The sequence below is a fragment of the Lissotriton vulgaris genome, chromosome 7 (assembly GCF_964263255.1).
Source record: "Lissotriton vulgaris chromosome 7, aLisVul1.2, whole genome shotgun sequence".
In the NCBI taxonomy this organism is placed as follows: domain Eukaryota; kingdom Metazoa; phylum Chordata; class Amphibia; order Caudata; family Salamandridae; genus Lissotriton; species Lissotriton vulgaris.
In genome coordinates, this window is record NC_141695.1 from 1,631,229,774 (window position 1) to 1,631,247,421 (window position 17,648).

The window sequence follows — 17,648 nt, forward strand, 5'->3', positions numbered from 1 at the left end:
ATGGGAAATAAAGTCTTTGACTTGGAAGGCAGGGCAGGTCCTCGGGGTTCTTGTGGTTGCTGGCTGCAGGACACACTGGGATTTCGGTGGAGCAGGTTTGAGGTGGGGACAAACCTGTAGGGCTGGGACCAGGTCAGTGGGCATCCACTTCTTAGTTTCAGCATGGGTTCTTTGGTCCTTCTTCTCTTCTTTTTGATTCGTGTCTGAGGAGGCATGGTTCAGGGTTGCCCCTAAATATGAGATTTAGGGGTGTGGGACCCTTCCTGGGGGGGGGGGGGGGGGTCACCCTCGAGTGGGGGCATATGCCTCACTCTGGTTGGCTGGGTCCCCCCCCATCTGCAAGATGGCGGGGACAGAGTTGTGCTTCACCTTGCCCCCCCCACCTGAGAGGGGGGATGGGGGGGGGGCAGTTGGGGGTTGATCCGGTGAGGGACAGTTGCTGAAAACAGCAAAGGCTGGGGAAGCTCACAAAGGTGGGAAGCCTTATTCCCCCTGTGAGCCCTGCCCATCCTGTTGGGGGGGGGGGGGGGGGGGGGGGGGAGGGGGGAGGGTTTGGCACCTCGTCCCAGGATGTGCATGTTTTCAGATCCCAGAGAGTAGCAGGCTCTCGACCCAGGGGTCACGAAACATGTCTGGTGGTGGCAGCCTAAGCTGCCACCCACCGGGGCAAAGTTTGGTCGTTTTTCAGGAGGCATTCTCTAATATGCCCTCTGTGCATTTTTCAATAAATCCCAAACTGGCATCAGTGTGGATTTAATGTGCTGAGAAGTTTGATACCAAACCTACCAGTTTTCAGCAAAGCCATTATGATGCTGTGGAGTTCGTAATGACAAACTCCCAGCACCATATATTCCTAATGCCATTACTGCACTTACAATGTCTAAGAATTAGCTTAGACACTGTAGGGGTACAGGGCTCATGCACCTGGTATAGTGCACCCAGCTAGAGGGGTGGCTACCTATGCCAGGGCTGTCTGTTGTAGGCATGGCCCACAGGAATGTGTGTCATGTCGTCTCTTAACTTTGTTCTGCACAAAAACAAGCCGCCTGCATAGGCAGTGTGTGGGTGTAAAGGTACAGGGCCTCTAAGGGTGGCACAATACGTGCTGCAGCCCTTAGAGGCCTTACCTGGCCACAGTGCCCTTGGTACCTCTGGTACCATTTACAAGTGACTGACCTGCGGCAAAAGAGTGCCAATTTGTTTTTGTTTTTTAATGCAGTTTAGGGAAAGAACCTAGGCCCTGGGTACCTGTTTGGCAGGAAACCAGGGAACACTCAGTCAAAGCACATTAGCAGTTTAGCAAAAAGTGAGGGCAACCATGCAAAAAGAGGGCACTTTCTTACACCCCCTTTTGCAGATCCCTTTTAAATAGCAACAATTCACTTTACAGTTTGTAAAATCCCCCAATTTAACAAATCTTTCCAAATGCAGCCTGATCAGACCTTTGCATTAGTAACCTTAAAGGTGTGTCAGTGTCTTTAGGCTACTTTATTAGGAGCCGGGACGGACTACCATGCTGCCCTAAAATGTGTTCTGGTCTGTCTCACCGCATACTCGGGCATTAAACACGGATCGGGCGAGATGTGGTGGGCAAAGTAAGAAAAAAGGCAAATTTGTTTTAACAAACAGAAAAAACAAGTGCGATCGCAGTTTCTGTTACAATAGAACAGCAAGATTGTAATCAAAGGGCAGTGGGAACAGGACATGCATAGAGAAGAGAATTACGAAGCAAGACATGAGGAGAAAGGACGTGAAGACAAGTAAGGCCAGGGGAAGTAGAGCTGCAGAGAGGTGCCACTGAGAAAGAAGGTTGGGAAGCATTAAACAGAGAGCAGGAAGGCACGTACTGTTCTATCGATATTAAAAAATAAATTTGAGAATACAACATACTTTTGTCTTGCAATGATTCGAAAGCAACCTCTCCTGGAGCATTGTCTTCCAAGTCTCCGTAGTGTAGAACCTTGTGATTCAGGGCTAGTCGACAGTACCAGAACCTTTCTAGAAAACAAAGCAAAGACAGCAGTAAAAAAAACAGGCATTTTCAAAACGTCTTTGAACTGCCCTTGTTTTCCAGTGCCTTCAATTTGGATTTTCCTTATTTGCCCCACCGAGTCACTGTATCTGAAACAGTCATTGTCAGAGTTTAAAACATCCTGTGAATTCCAGTAGGAGATGTGTCTGTAATAAGACATTGGTGAAACCCTCATGGAGAACGTCCCTTAAATGAAGGCAAAGTGAGACAAACATTGGCAAATCCAATGTGTCTATCTTTACATTGCCAACAAATGCGAACACAGGCATGTGCAAATGCTTTTTGTATAAGTTATATGCTGTTTAGTATGTTAAAGCTAGACCTATTGCAAAAGTGTGAGAAAAAAGTAGCAAAAAAGGATTGTTTACAGCACAGAATGTACACAGAACGTAAAGAATTAAATGAAACAAGTTGCTTGATGACTTAGTTTACTTTTCGGATGTAAAATAGTCCCCCTTGCAGTCCAATGAATGCACTCCACAGGAGGTGGAAAACTACAGCAACAGTCAATAGCATGAGGTGAGTGATTAATACAGCTCTGGGTGGAGTCAAGGCACACCCTATATTTTTAAGCATAGGTAACATTAGAACCCACTAATGGTGTGATGTTAAGCCAGACATAACCAACCTTTTAATTGCAATAGGTCTTGCATTTTATAGAGTTTGTGCTATTGACGTAAAAAAAATAAAAAATAATAAAATAAAAAAAAAACCATCGGCTTGTGCGTTCTTCTTTCTGATATATATTTCCCGCACGGTATTACAAATGTAATTTTTTTATATTTGCAGTTTAAAAGTTTTAATTATTGAGATGGCTGATGTTGCTTATTTGGTTGTCATTTTGTTTTTTATGAATGCCAAATAAATCCTCTTATAAAATATTGAAGACTAAACTGAAGGTTAATGCCAATTTAACCAGCCAAACTGGACGTCCCTGTAATGTAGCCTTGTGGAACAGGCTCCCATCGTTTGACAGCTGTGTGAAACTGTTGCCCACAGAGTTGGGCTCTTGACAATGACCGCTATGCGTTTGCTTTAATTGAAAAGCAATAGTTAGGGGGTTGCTATTGAAATTATAACTTTGCTTGCAGACAGCAAGCCCAGGTTTTTGCAGACACTAGTGGTATTGTTTGTCCTTGCTGACCTTGAAAGCGCAAAACCCTCGAGGAGGACGGGAGATGCAAATAGCTTTAAGTTTATATTTTGAAATAAGGCAGTTAGTTCTGTGCTAATGAACAAGTTGCTTACCTTCGGTAACGATGTATCTTTAAGAGACATTAGTAGTTATAGAATCCTTACCTTAGAATTACCCCAGGCTTCAGACTGGATCCGGAGAAATTTTTTCTTAGCATTTCGGTGGGTAGGACATTTTTTTCTTAGCATGTCGGTAGGTAGCGTTGGTCGACACTGCATTCTTTGTCTGTGTAGTGGTCGCTGGGATGACGTTGTGGTGTCTACTTAAATGCCGGCCCTGCTCGCTGACATCAGTTGTGATACGACTTTCCATGCCAGAAGCGCAGAGCCATGCAAGAAACTGACCACTGGTGCACATAACTAGGGCCCTGTAAGGGAGTCCCTATCCCTAGAAGTCAGTTCGCAGGATGGGGAGGAAGGGTGGGTCGGTAAGGAATCTATAACTACTAATGTCTCTTTGTTACTGAAGGTAAGTAACGTGTTCATCTGAAATATACCTCAGTTTTAGATTCCTTACCTTAAAATAGATACCCCAGCAATGCCAACCCAGGAGGAAGGTCAGCAAACTAAGTTCACACCAGGAAGTCCTGGAAAACAGAACAGCCGAAAAAGCCATCTCTCCAGACTTGGCTGTCCAGGCAGTAATGCTTGGGGAATGCGTGCAAGGATGCCCACGTGGCTGCCCGACGGATGTCATGTAAGGGAACTCTGCGTCCCAAAGCAGTAGTGGCTGCCGTAGCTCTGGTAAATGGGGGTGCGCAGTCCCACTGGAGGTTCCATTTTAGCCAAAGAATAACAAATCTTGATACATAGGGCAACCCTTCGAGAAATGGTACGCTTAAGCACTGCCCGACCTTTCTTCGCGCCCACATAACCCACGAAGATTTGATCGTCCACCCGGAAGTTTTTTGTGTGGTCAAGGTAGAAAGACAGCGCACGCTTTGAGTCCAGGCAGTGTAGTCTCTCCTCCTCTTTGGAAGGGTGCAGAGGTAGGAAGAAGGTGGGCAATGTGATGGTCTGACCTATGTGGAATGAAGTGACCCCTTTGGACAAAAAAAGAGGGCCTAGTACGGAGGATGACTTTGTCTGGAGGGACAGCAAGAAAGGGAGGTTTAGAAGATAAAGTTTGAAGGTCACTCACCCTGCGAGCAGAAGTGATGGCAAGCAAGAAAGCAGTCTTCAATGTGAGGAGACAAAGAGGACAATTATGCAGTGGCTCAAAGGAAGCACACATAAGATAAGTGATGACAAGGTTCAAATCCCAATGGGGCATTACGAAAGGTGAAGGAGGAAAGAGATGAGTAATGCCCTTCAGGAGTCTGTTAACAATCGGGGACTTGAAAAGAGACGGCTGATCAGGAAGGCAAAGAAAGCCGAAATGGCCAAAACCTAGACCCTAAGAGTGCCCAGAGCAGAGCCCTGCTGGGCCAAGGAAAGAATGAAGAGGAGTACCTCTGAAAGAGGGAAAGAAAGGGGATCCACAGCCTTTGCTGTGCACCATGCCACAAATTTGTTCGATCTACAGGCGCATACTGTTTTGGTGGAGGACTGCCTGGCTGCCAAGATGAAGTTACAGACTTCGGGAGGAAAGTCGAAAGCAATTAACTGTCGCCGCTCAATCTCCATGCTAGGAGATGAAGGCTGAACAGGTTTGGGTGGGGGACCGTCCCCTGCTGCTGCAACAGAAGATCCTCCTGAAGACGCAGTCGAAGGATCGATGGACATGCTCAAGAGCTCGGGATACTAGACTCTTCATGCCCATTCCGGAGCCACAAGAATGACTTCGCCCAGTCGCACTTGATCTTATTCAGCACTCTGGGTAGAAGATATACAGGCGGAAAGGCGTACAGGAGGTCGCAAATCCACTCGCGACAAAAGGCATCGCAGAGCGAGTGTCGCCTTGGAAACTCGATGGCACAGAACTGCTGACATTGTGCGTTCTCTTAGGTGGCGAATAGATCTAACCAAGGCTCTCCCCACTGCTGAAAGAGACCTTGCACCACCTCCGAGTGCAGACACCATTCGTGATCCATCATGCACCGGCAGCTGAGTTTGTCCGCCCGGCGTTCAGGGAGCCTGCCAGGTGTTGAACTACCAGGGACATGCCCTGATATTCCAGCCATGTCCAAAGGCGAAGAGCCTCTTAACATACGGTCCACGACCTCACTCCGCCCTGTTTGTTGCAGTACAACATGGCAGTAGTGTTGCCCGTGAACACTTGCAACACTCTTCCTTTGACAGAGGGAAGGAATGCCATTAGTGCATGACGAATCGCCCAGAGCTCCAGAAGATTATGTGGAGCACTGACTCCACCCGAGACCAGAGGCCTCTGATCTACGCCGCCCCCATGTGGCCGTCCCATCCCAGAAGGGACACATCTGTCACTAGTGTGAACTCTGTTAGGGGAAGGGAGAGGGATTTGCTGCTGACCCAATCCTCTTTCGTGAGCCACCACTGCAACTGACTTGCAGTACCCTCCGAGATCTGGACGACATCAGAAAGATTCCCCTGATGCTGCTCTCACTAGAACTTCAGGTCCCACTGCAGAGCTCACATATGCCATCTGGCATGAGCTGCCAGCAGGATGCCATGAGGACCAGCAACCTCAGGGTCATATTCACCGAAATCCAGAATAGAGGCTGAAACATCGGTATCATAGCCCGGAATATGCCAGACTCGCTGCTCTGGATGATAGACCTGAAACTGTGCTGTGCCCACAACCGCTACGATGAAAAGCAGCTTCTGAGCGGGAATCAGGTGCAACTTCGACCTGTTGATAGCGAACCCCAGCAAATGCAGGAGGTCGCCGTAGTCAGGAGGTGGGAAACGGCAGCCAGTGGGCGGGCCTGCCTTCGACAGGCAGTCGTCGAGATAGGGGAACACTGGAACCCCTGATCTGCGCAGATGAGCTGCGACCACCGCCATCACTTTCGTAAACACCAAAGGGGCGCTGGTAAGGTCAATAGAGAGCACGGTGAACTGAAAATGTTTGTGGCTTATCGTGAACCGTAGGTAATGCCGATAGGAAGGCAAGGCAGGGACGTGAAAGTAAGCGTCCTGCAAGTCCGATGCTACCATCCAGGCTCCAGCGTTGAGGACTGACAAGACCTGAGCCAAAGTTAACATCTTGAACTACTCCTTCCAGGGGAAGCTGTTGATGTCCCTGAGGTCTAAGATAGGATACAAGTGTTTCATCACTTTGCATGCATGCATGTTTTTTAACTATGCATGTTTTGAGGGCATCATCGATTCCAGTGGTTTTAAGTTGTGATAGGGAATCATGATTTTCAGTCTCAAATTGCGTTCTCGTGTTCGTGCGATGCACGGTGGTTTATTTATTATTGTTTTCGTGCTTTTGGAGTAATATCGTGAGTCTTTCTTTCATGTCCATTACGCGTGATACGTCGCCATGCAGTGCCGTATTTAGTAGTGTTTGTATTCTGTGTGGCGGGCAGTGGGCGGAATCGGTGCATCACGGATGGTTTCACGAGGTAAGCTTGTTGTGCTGTTGAAAGTGGGGGCTAGTGTTCTCAATTCCAGCAAGTAACGTTTTCTAACTGCTGGTTCCGTTAATTTGCAGCATTTGATCATCTTTGGCGTAAGTGGAGCAAAGTCTTCTTGTCTCTCTGGGGACAATCTAGCAACCCGCAGTATAGGTGAGTTGTATTGTTGGATTGAGTCCACGTAGATCTATGCTTGTCAGAGACTTGGTTGATACTTTATCCCGAACTTTTGCAGGGTGCTACATGTTTTATTCATACACCATTTTCTCCGAAAGGGCTCACGACTAGGACTGAAGTGTGAAGTGTTTTGGCTTCCCTAGACCACAGATCAATTTTCATTATAGGTGAGCTTCTTTTTGATCAAGGTTATGTTCTTTTTGTTTTACATATTGGCGATCTTCACTGATATCGAATCCTGTATTATTGCAGGGTTCCACATGGTGTATCATTGTGCCATTCATTTAGCAGAAATTGTGACTAGGATTGATATCTGCCATTATAAGGTTAGTTCTCCATTAGTCTGTGTGGCATAAAAACCCATTTACATTCAACAACAGAGGTAGTGATACTCACTGTTTTTATTTGCAGAATCACAAGTGGTTCAGCTGCAGTTTTGATGTGCATATCAAACGTTCATGTACGTGTCATTCACTGGTATGTTATTGTTGTATAGCTCAACGCAATGTACTCCTGTGTTTTCTGAGAGGTGTTGCCACATGTCTTTCTTTTTGTGTGTTGATATTGACAGATTAACTGACAAGAATCACTTCAAGAATTCCGTAAGTGTCGCTGACATATTTTGACACTTGATTCACAGGTGGTGAAGGTAGCACTATCAACATTGTTGAGACATGTATGTTTGTCTAAATACTAACGTAATTACCACCTTTCTTGTGCATCTTTTGAATACGCTTCCTTTTTCTTTTTCAACAGAAAACCCCTGACGAAGGGACCCAGTGTCCCGAAATGCATTGGGTTGAAATCAATTTTGAATGTTTATGTTATGTTTAGTTTCGAATACTTGTGTATTTGTACTGTGATGTATTTTCGTTCATAATCATCAAGATATGTTTGAAAAAAACATGATGAAAATAAGTTTATGGCTCTTTTAAAAATGTATGCAATTAAATTGTTTGTGTAACATGGATATTGTTTAAATTGTTGGTGCGTGTTGGAGTCCCAGCTGCCACCAAGGGGTTGGGCTACTTTCATTGCTTTGTCCTTCTTGGGCACCAGGAAGTAGTGGGAGTAGCAACCACAAACTACTTCTGGCACAGGATCGTGTTCTATAGCTCCCTTGGCCAAGAGAGCCGTAACTTCCTGGCGGAGAAGGGCCAAATGATCCTCCGACATGCGATGGAGTGTAGGTGGCATGGAGGGAGGGGTAGTTTCGAAGGGGATGGAGTAGCCCCTTCGGACTATCTGCAAAACCCACCTGTCTGACTTGATGTTGCACCAGAGGAGGAGGCGATGTCAGATCCTGCCGCCCACTGGCAGGTGGTGACCCAGAAAAGTCGACCTAGCAAGGTTTGGAGGCAGCTGCAGAGGGTGCATTGGTGGAGTGGCCCGCCCGCTGGCCCCCAGACCCATGACGTTGGGTCCCACGTCCTAGGCCGCACAGAGGCTGGGTAGCTTGCGCAGGTTTGTGGATCTGGGTGGAATGTGGTGGGGCACCCCTTCCAAAGCTATGAAAGGGGCGAAAGGCAGACTGCATAGTGTGAAAGGTGGCAGCGAGGCCCAAGGATCTGGCCGTAGCCTTAGGGTCCTTGAAATGATTGAGCATGTTGTCCGCCTTGTCACCAAACAGGCAATGGCCATCAAAGGGCATGTCCAAAAGGGTTGATTGAACAGCCCCAGAGAAGCCAGTGGATCTCAGCTAGGCGTAGCGCCTCAGGGCTACTGATGTAGAAATCGTTCTACCCAGCGAGTCGGCGGTATGCGTCTCGACCTTCTGCAAAAGCATGGCCCGGGCCTGCTCCAGGCACTGTGGCAGCACCTCACAACCATGTCCCACACAGAGTGTGTGTAATGTCCCTAGAGACATGCGGTGTTCACCGACCACAGTCCTAAGCTGGCGGAAGAAAACATCTTCTCAAGATGGTCCCGCTTCTTGGGTCCCTGTCTGGGGGAGCAGTAGGGAACAAGCCTTTTGATGTTGAGGCTTGGACCACCAAGCTCTCTGGGGTAGGGTATTGGGAGAAGAAAAGTGGGTCGCGCGGGCCGGGTGATGGCGTTGGGCAATCATCCTATCCACAGGTGCCCCTGTGCTGTGCTTGGACTAAGTGCCCAGAAGGATGTCAGTGAGGGCCTCATTGAAAGGCAGTAGGGGCTCCGAAGAGGCCGCTGCCGGCTGAAGCACATCGGTCAGGAGGTTAGTCCTGACTGCCACCGTGGGAAGCCCAAGGCCTCAGCCGCCCTACGCAACACCACAGCATAGGAGGCCCCCTCTTACTAGTACTTTAGGTTCTTTTTGGCATACTTCTTCTAATCTTTGGAGTCACTGTTATGCACCCCTTATGTATTTGGACTGTATTTAACTCATATGTCTCTGGGCAGTTATTTCCCATAGTATATCAGTAAGCGCCATGAAATCCTCGGGTGAACGTGCGCTCTATAAATTATTGATAAGATAAGATAAGATAAGATATGTAACGCCTGCCATGTGACATGGGACATGACCAATCTGGAGACTATTATCACTCTAAACACTCGTTCTTCAATTCTTTCTGAGCTTACTTCCTTGTTTTGTTTAATTCCACAACCTTGAAAAAGTCATCAAAAACGACGAAACTCATGCCGCTGTTGTTCAAACTGAATTATATAAAGCAATGGAATAAAAACAAATAGAATCTTCGATATTTTGTTTCTTTTACAACTATGGGCTTGTCTAACTGATGGACTATTTAAAACTCAATTGATGGTGCTCTGGACATCCAATATATATACTTAATTCTTGGTCAGTTAAAAACGTGTAGACAGACTGTTGTGTGACTGTATCTGAGACATACCTTAGTCTCTGGGGTTAAAGGTGAAATACGTAAGTTGCAGCAATTACTTACATATATGTTGAAATTTAATGCTGTTATGAGCAGCGGCTGTTTTCAGTGTAACACCACCCTTAGGTTCATCACACCTCTAAAGTGCCTTTTAACAACACCCGAACAATGCATGTGCACAGCTTCTGCTGACTTGTCTCCTCAGGTGCATTCTTATTAGCCAGTCCCCATGTGCGATGAGCGGGCATTAAAGAAGAGACTCTCCCCAATTGGCTGCAAGTTATATGTCAGCAGGCTAGGTAGCTTCTCTATGCAGAACATACCAGAGGAGACGAGCGAGCAGCAGCTCTGTGCGAGAGCTGCTGGAATGTTGTTAAAGTACAAGTTACTTACCTTCGGTAACGATGTATCTGGTAGGGACAATTCTAGCCACAGATTCCGTAACGCACAAGTTACTTACCTTTGATAACAATATATCTGTAAGAAAGCTTAGTTAGTGTCAGATTCCTTACCTTAGAATATCCGGAAAGTTTTCGTCAGCAGTACCCCTGCGCGTAGGTAGGCGTCATCTGCAGCTCCGCGTCTGTCGTCGGACCTCGTAATCGCCGGGAGGCCGTCGCTGGAGTACTTAGACGCTGCTCTCACGCGCTGATGTCAGTTTTGTACATAGCTTTCCGTGCCAGGAAAGCAGAGCCATGCAAGAAACCGACACTGGTGCCATGAAACTAGGGCCCTGAAAGGGATGTCCTTACCCTTGATATCAGTTCACAGAATGGGGAGGATGGGTGGGGTGGTAAGAAATTTAACACAAACTAATGTTTCTTACAGATATATCTTTACCGAAGGAAAGTAACTTGTGCATCTGAAAGAAACACGTTAATGTTAGATTCCTTACCTTAGAATAGATACCCCAGCAATACCAAAGGCGGAGGTGGGTCTGCAAACCAAAATCACACCAGAAAGTCCTGGAGAATAGAACGGCCAAAGACGTCTCTCCGGACTTGACTGTCCAGGCAGTAATGCTTGGCAAACGCGTGCAGCGAGGCCCACATAGCTGCCTGACAAATGTCCTGCAAAGGGACTCCCCGTCCCAAGGCAGTACTAGCACCTGTGGCCCGAGTAGAATGGGCGCACAGCCCCTCAGGAGGATTCTTTTTAGCCAAGGAATAACAGATCTTTATGCACAAAACGACCCACTGAAAGATGGTCCGTTTGTGCACCGCTTGCCCCTTCTTAGCACCCACGTAGCCAACAAAAAGTTGGTCATCCACCCGGAACTGTTGGGTCCAGACGGTGGAGCCGCTCTTCCTCTTTTGAAGGATGGGGAGGCGGAAAGAAGGTGGGCAAGGTAATGGTATGGCCGATGTGAAAGGTAGTGACCACCTTGGGTAGAAAAGAAGGACGAGTCCTCAGAACAACTTTGTCAGGATAGACAGAGAGGAAAGGAGGTTTAGAAGAGCCTGGAGCTCACTCACTCTTCTGGCAGAGGTGATGGCAACCAGAAAAGTAGTCTTGAGAGTCAGAAGACGAGGAGAGGACAGTTATGAAGTGGCTCAAAGGGAGCACACATCAGATAGGTTAACGCCAGATTCAAGTCCCACTGAAGCATTACAAAGGGAAGAGGAGGAAACATGTGAGTAATGCCCTTCAAGAATCTATTTACAACAGGGGACTTGAAAAGAGAAGGCTGATCAGGAAGCCTCAAGAACGCTGAAACAGATGAAAGATATCCCTTGATGGTGCCCAGAGCAAAGCCCTGCTGGGCCAGGGAAAGAAGAAAGAGGAGAACCTCAGAAAGAGGGGCGGAAATGGGATCCACAGCCTTTGCTGTGCACCATGCCACACATTGTTTCCACCTACAGGCTTATATCGTTTTTGTGGAGGGACGCCTGGCTGCCAGAATGACATCACAGACTTCAGGAGGCAAGTCAAATGGAATCAACTGTCGCTGCTCAATCTCCACACATGTAGGTGGAGGCTGGACAGGTTCGGGTGGAGGACAGTCCCCTGTTGCTGCGACAGAAGATCCTCCTGAAGAGGCAGTCGAATCAGGGGATCGATTGACAGACTGAGTAGCTCAAGATACAAGTATCTTTGTGCCCAATCCGGAGCCACAAGGATGACTTGAGCCCGGTCGCGCCTGATCTTCTTCAGCACTCTGGGCAGAAGTGGTTTAGGCAGAAAGGCGTATAAAAGACCGCAACTCCACTCGCGACAAAGCACAAGTTACTTACCTTCGGTAACAATATATCTGTAAGAAACAGTAGTTAGTATTAGATTCCTTACCTTAGAATATCCCCAAGCGTCAGACTGGATCCGGAAACTTTTGCGTAGCAGGTGCCGGGATGACGTCGCCGGAGTACTTAGACGCCGCCCTCGCACGCTGACGTCAGTTCTTATACACAGCTTTTCCGTGCCAGAAACGCTGAGCCATGATAAAAACCAACACAGGTGCCATGAAACTAGGGCCCTGAAAGGGGATGACCTTAACCCTAGATATCGGTTCGCAGAACGGGGAGTATGGGTGGGGCGGTAAGGAATCTAATACTAATTACTGTTTCTTACAGATATATCGTTACCGAAGGTAAGTAACTTGTGCATCTGAAAGAAACAGGTTAGTATTAGATTCCTTATCTTAGAATAGATACCCCAGCAATACCAACCCCGGTGTTGGGTCTGCGAACCAATAATCACACCAGAAAGTCCTGGAGGACGGAACGGCCATAGAAGCCATCCCTCCGGACTTGGCTGTCCAGGAAGTAGTGTCTTGCAAACGTGTGCAGCGAGGCCCACGTAGCTGCCTGACATATGTCATGCAAGGGGACTCCCCGGCCTAGGGCAGTAGTAGCTGCCGTGGCCCGAGTGGAATGGGCCCTCAGCCCAACAGGAGGCTCCTTTTTAGCCAAGGAGTGGCACGCCTTGATGCACAAGACAACCCACCGAGAGATGGTCCGTTTGTGCACCACCCGGCCCTTCATAGCGCCCACGTAACCAACAAACAGTTGTTCATCCACCCGGAACTGGCGTGTGCGATCCAAATAGAAAGAGAGCGCACGTTTTGGGTCCAGACGGTGGAGCCGCGCTTCCTCTTTAGAGGGATGCGGAGGTGGAAAGAAGGTGGGCAAGGTGATGGACTGCCCGATGTGGAAGGCTGATACTACCTTGGGCAGGAAAGAGGGTCTTGTCCGCAACACAACCTTGTCCAGATGGACAGAAAGGAAAGGAGGCTTGGATGAAAGAGCCTGGAGCTCACTCACCCTCCTGGCAGAGGTGATGGCAACCAGGAAAGCAGTCTTAAGGGTAAGAAGACGGAGAGGACAGTTGTGAAGTGGCTCGAAGGGAGCGCACATCAGAAAAGTGAGTACAAGGTTCAAGTCCCACTGAGGCATCACGAAGGGAACAGGGGGGAACATATGAGTGATGCCCTTTAAGAATCTGTTAACAACCGGGGACTTGAACAAAGACGGCTGATCAGGTAGCCTTAAGAAGGCGGAAAGGGCAGAAAGGTAGACCTTGATAGTGCTCAGAGAAGACCCCTGCTGGGCAAAAGAAAGAAGGAAGAGGAGAACCTCAGAAAGAGGGGCAGAAAGGGGATCCACAGCCTTTGCTGTGCACCATGCCACAAACTTGTTCCACCTGCAGGCGTATACCGACTTTGTGGAGGGACGCCTGGCTGCCAGAATTACATCACAAACTTCAGGAGGCAAGTCAAATGGCCTCAACTGTCGCCGCTCAATCTCCAAGCATGGAGGTGGAGACTGGACAGGTTCGGGTGGAGGACCAACCCCTGCTTCTGCAACAGAAGGTCCTCCTGAAGAGGCAGACGAATCGGGGGATCGAGAGACATACCGAGTAGCTCGGGATACCAGAATCTTCGTGCCCAGTCCGGAGCCACAAGGATAACTTGGGCCCGGTCGCGCCTGATCTTTTTCAGCACTCTGGGCAGAAGTGGTATAGGTGGAAAGGCGTACAACAGACCGCAACTCCACTCGCGACAAAAAGCGTCTTAGAGCAAGTGCCGCCTTGGAAATTCCAACGCCCAGAACTGATGACATTGCGCGTTCTCTTCTGTGGCGAATAGATCTAACCAAGGCTCTCCCCACTGCTGAAAGAGACCTTGTGCCACGTCCAAGTTCAAACGCTACTCGTGATCCATCATGCACCGACGGCGGAGTTTGTCCGCCCTGGCGTTCAGAGAACCTGCCAGGTGTTGAACCACCAGGCTGATGCCCTGATGTTCCAGCCATGTCCAGAGACGCAGAGCCTCCTGACAAAGGGTCCACGGCCCCACCCCGCCCTGTTTGTTGCAATACCACATGGCGGTGGTGTTGTCCTTGAACACATGCAATACACTTCCCCGTACAATAGGAAGGAATGCCTTCAGTGCACGTCAGATCGCCCGCAGCTCCAGAAGGTTGCCATGGAGCCAGGACTCTGCTGGAGACCAGAGGCCTCTGATCTCCGCCTCTCCCATGTGGCCCCCCCATCCCAGGAGGGACGCATCCGTCACCACTGTGTGCTCCGGTTGGGGTAGGGAGAGGGATCTGCCAATGACCCAATCCTGGGCCATGAGCCACCACTGCAACTGTCTTGCAGTACCCTCCGAGATCAGGACGTGGTCGGACAGGTTGCCCTGATGTTGTGCCCACTGGAACTTCAGGTCCCACTGCAGAGCCCGCATCCGCCACCTGGCATGATGTACCAGCAGGATGCAGGAGGCCATCAGACCCAGCAGTTGTAGGACCACCCTGATCGAAACTCGGGATAAAGGCTGAAAGATCATAATCAGAGCCTGAATATCCCGAACCCGCAGCTCGGAAGGATAAACCCGAAACTGCGCAGAGTCCAGAACTGCTCTGATGAAGAGGGGCTACTGAGAGGGGCACAGGTGCGACTTCGGCACGTTGATTGAGAACCGTCGAGATAGGGGAAGACTGGAACCCCTAATCTGCGCAGATGAGCTGCGACCACCGCCATCACTTTCATGAACACCCGAGGGGCACTGGTGAGGCCGAAGTGGAGCACGCTAAACTGAAAGTGCTCGTGGCCTACCGTGAACCACAAGTAGCACCGGTGGGCCGGCAAGACGGGAATATGGAAATAGGCGTCCTGCAAGGCCAACGCTACCATCCAGTCTCCAGGGTCTAGGGCAGCCAGAACCTGAGCTAAAGTCAGCATCTTGAACTTCTCCTTCCAGAGGAAGCCGTTGACGCTCCTGAGGCCCCCTTTGCCCTTCTTGGGAACCAGAAAGTAGTGGGAATAGCAACCACGTCCTACTTCTGGCCCAGGAACGCGCTCGATGGCCCCCTTGGCCAAGAGGGCAGTAACTTCCTCCGGCAGAAGTTGCAAGTGATCCCCCGATATGCAGTGGCACTGCGGTGGCATGGCTGGAGGGGTCATTTCGAAGGGGAAGGATTAGCCCTTCGGACGATTTGCAGCACCCATCTGTCCGAAGTGATGGAACACCAGTGGAGTAGGCGATGGAGAACCCTGCCTCCTACTGGTGTGGAATGGGCCTGAAAGCTCGGGCTAGGAAGCCTTTGAGGCAGATGCTGCGGGAGCGGATGTTGACTGACCGGACCTCTGTCCCCCCTGCTCCGCCACGGTGGGCAAAGCAATACCAAAGGGGATGATGGACGGAACGTTTGAGCAAATCAAACACTCACCCCAGTCAACTGATCTGGGTGTAATCGATCGCCATTCTTTAGCTAACTCGGCCACCCCAGTTCGGACATGGCCATATGCAAATCAATCTGAGCCTGTGCCTCATGGAAACAGTCCAGCCCGAACTGCCAAGCCATGTCTTCCCTGGACCGGAAACAAGCATCCTGGAACCAGTTTCGGATTCATAACCTTCATCAGCCAGGCTATCTTGAATCCAGTGGCAAAGTGAGAAAGGGACTCACGTCTGAGCTTACCCTGCCAACTTAGGGCGAACTAAGCAATACCAAAGGGGATGATGGACGGAGCGTTTGCGCAAATCAAACACTCACCCCCAGTCAACTGATCTGGGTTTAATCCATCACCGTTCTTTAGCTCACTCCGCCACCCCAGTTCAGACATGGCCATATGCAAATCAGTCTGACCCTGTGCCTCATGGGAACAGTCCAGCCCGAATTGCCAAGCCATGTCTTCCCTGGACCGGAAACAAGCATCCTGGGACCGGTTTCGGGTTCATAACCCTCATCAGCCAGGATATCTTGAATCCAGTGGCAAAGTAAGCAAGGGACTCACGTCTGAGCATACCCTGCCAACTTAGGGCGAACAAAGCAATACCAAAGGGGATGATGGACGGAGCGTTTGGCAGTTCGGGCTGTACTGTTCCCATGAGGCACAGGGTCAAGGCTGATTTGCATATGGCCATGGCTGAACTGGGTTGGCGTGGTGAGCAAAAAAAACGATGGTTTTAGGCCCAGATCTCTGTACTGGGGTGAATGTATGACATTGTTCTGCATTTTGTCCATCAACTGCTTGGCAGTTCGGGCTGGACTGTTCCCATGTGGCACAGGGTCAAGGCTGATTTGCATATGGCCATGTCTGAACTGGGTTGGTGTGGTGAGCAAAAAAACGATGGATTTAGGCCTAGATCTCTGTACTGGGGTGAATGAATGACATTATTCTGCATTCTGTCCATCAACTGTTGATTTTGCATCCTCCACGGTGGGCAGCACCTCCGCGACCGTGTTGAGGTTGGTTTTTCGGCCTGTGGCTGGACGAACGTGTGGGGGCGCCCCTTCCATGGCCACGAAAGGGACGAAAAGCAGAAGTTTGCTGGCATGACAGGCCCAAAGACTTGGAAGTAGCCCTGGAGTCCTTAAAACGCTCAAGCGCGCTATCTGCTTTGTCGCCAAAGAGGCGACGGCCATCAAAGGGAATGTCCATGAGTGTGTTCTGGACATCCCCTGAAAAATTGGCGGACCTCAGCCAGGAGTGACGACGTATCGCCACCGTAGTTGAAATCGCTATGCCTAGCGAATCAGTGGTGTCAAGTACACATCGGATGGAATACCGTGCTGCGTCTCGCCCCTCAGCAAGAGCCTGGGCGAGCCGTGTCTGGGCCTCCTCCAGACACTGGGGCAGCACGTCCGCCACCGTATTACACAGAGAGTGGGAATAACGGCCCAAAAGACATGCGGTGTTAATGGACAACAATCCTACTCTGACAGAGGAGAACAGTTTCTTGCCAAACTGATCTAGCCTTTTGGATTCCCGATCCGGGGGAGCGGTCGGTAATGCGGTCTGAGACGTGGAGGCCTGTATAACCAGACTCTGGGGGGTGGGGTGGGTGGACAGAAAGCAGGAGTCGCCGGGAGCCAGGCGGTGGCGTCTGGTCACGTTCTGATCCACAGGGGGCACTGTGGAGGGCTTGGACCAAGTGCCCATCAGAACGTCAGTGAGGGCCGCATTAAACGGCAGTAGAGGCTCCGAAGAGCTTACTGGCTGTTGAAGCACCTCGGTGAGGAGATTAGTCCTCACGGCCGCAGCAGGGAGCTCAAGAGCCAAGGCCTTGGCCTCCCTCCACAACACCACAGCATAAGTAGCCCCCTCCTCCGTAGCCACGGAGGGAGGATAGAGAAAACCAGTGTCAGGCGAAGTGTCTAGACCACTGGCCTCCCCCAGCTCATCTGCCCAGTCCTGACCTAACTGCCACTGCTGTGCCAGAGGGTCCTCAGACCCCTCCCAGTCCTCCGCTTCATCCGTGTCCTGATAAACAGGCATAAATAACGGAGCCGGGTCGTAGGTGAAAGGCTCACCCATCGACGCCGGAGACGACGACGAGCGGCGTTGCTCCGACGCCGCTCCAACGCCGGATCCGGACCGGAGCTGAAACTAAGGACGGCATTGTCCGAGGACGGCGCCAGGGGCGGCACCGCAAGGGTCGGCGCCAGCAGAGGTGTCGTAAGATCAACTGGCGTCGACCAG

General features: G+C 49.9%; 1 protein-coding gene across 2 annotated transcripts in view; it reads right to left on the bottom strand.

Annotated features, from left to right (window-relative positions):
• ELMO2 (engulfment and cell motility 2) overlaps positions 1-17,648 on the bottom strand; it is a 290,477-nt gene that overhangs the window by 30,704 nt on the left and 242,125 nt on the right. For both annotated transcript variants that reach the window (XM_086932590.1, XM_086932589.1), the window contains one exon: positions 1,891-1,998. In XM_086932590.1, coding sequence (XP_086788716.1) covers positions 1,891-1,998 — 108 coding nt within the window. The remainder of the gene's footprint in view (positions 1-1,890; positions 1,999-17,648) is intronic.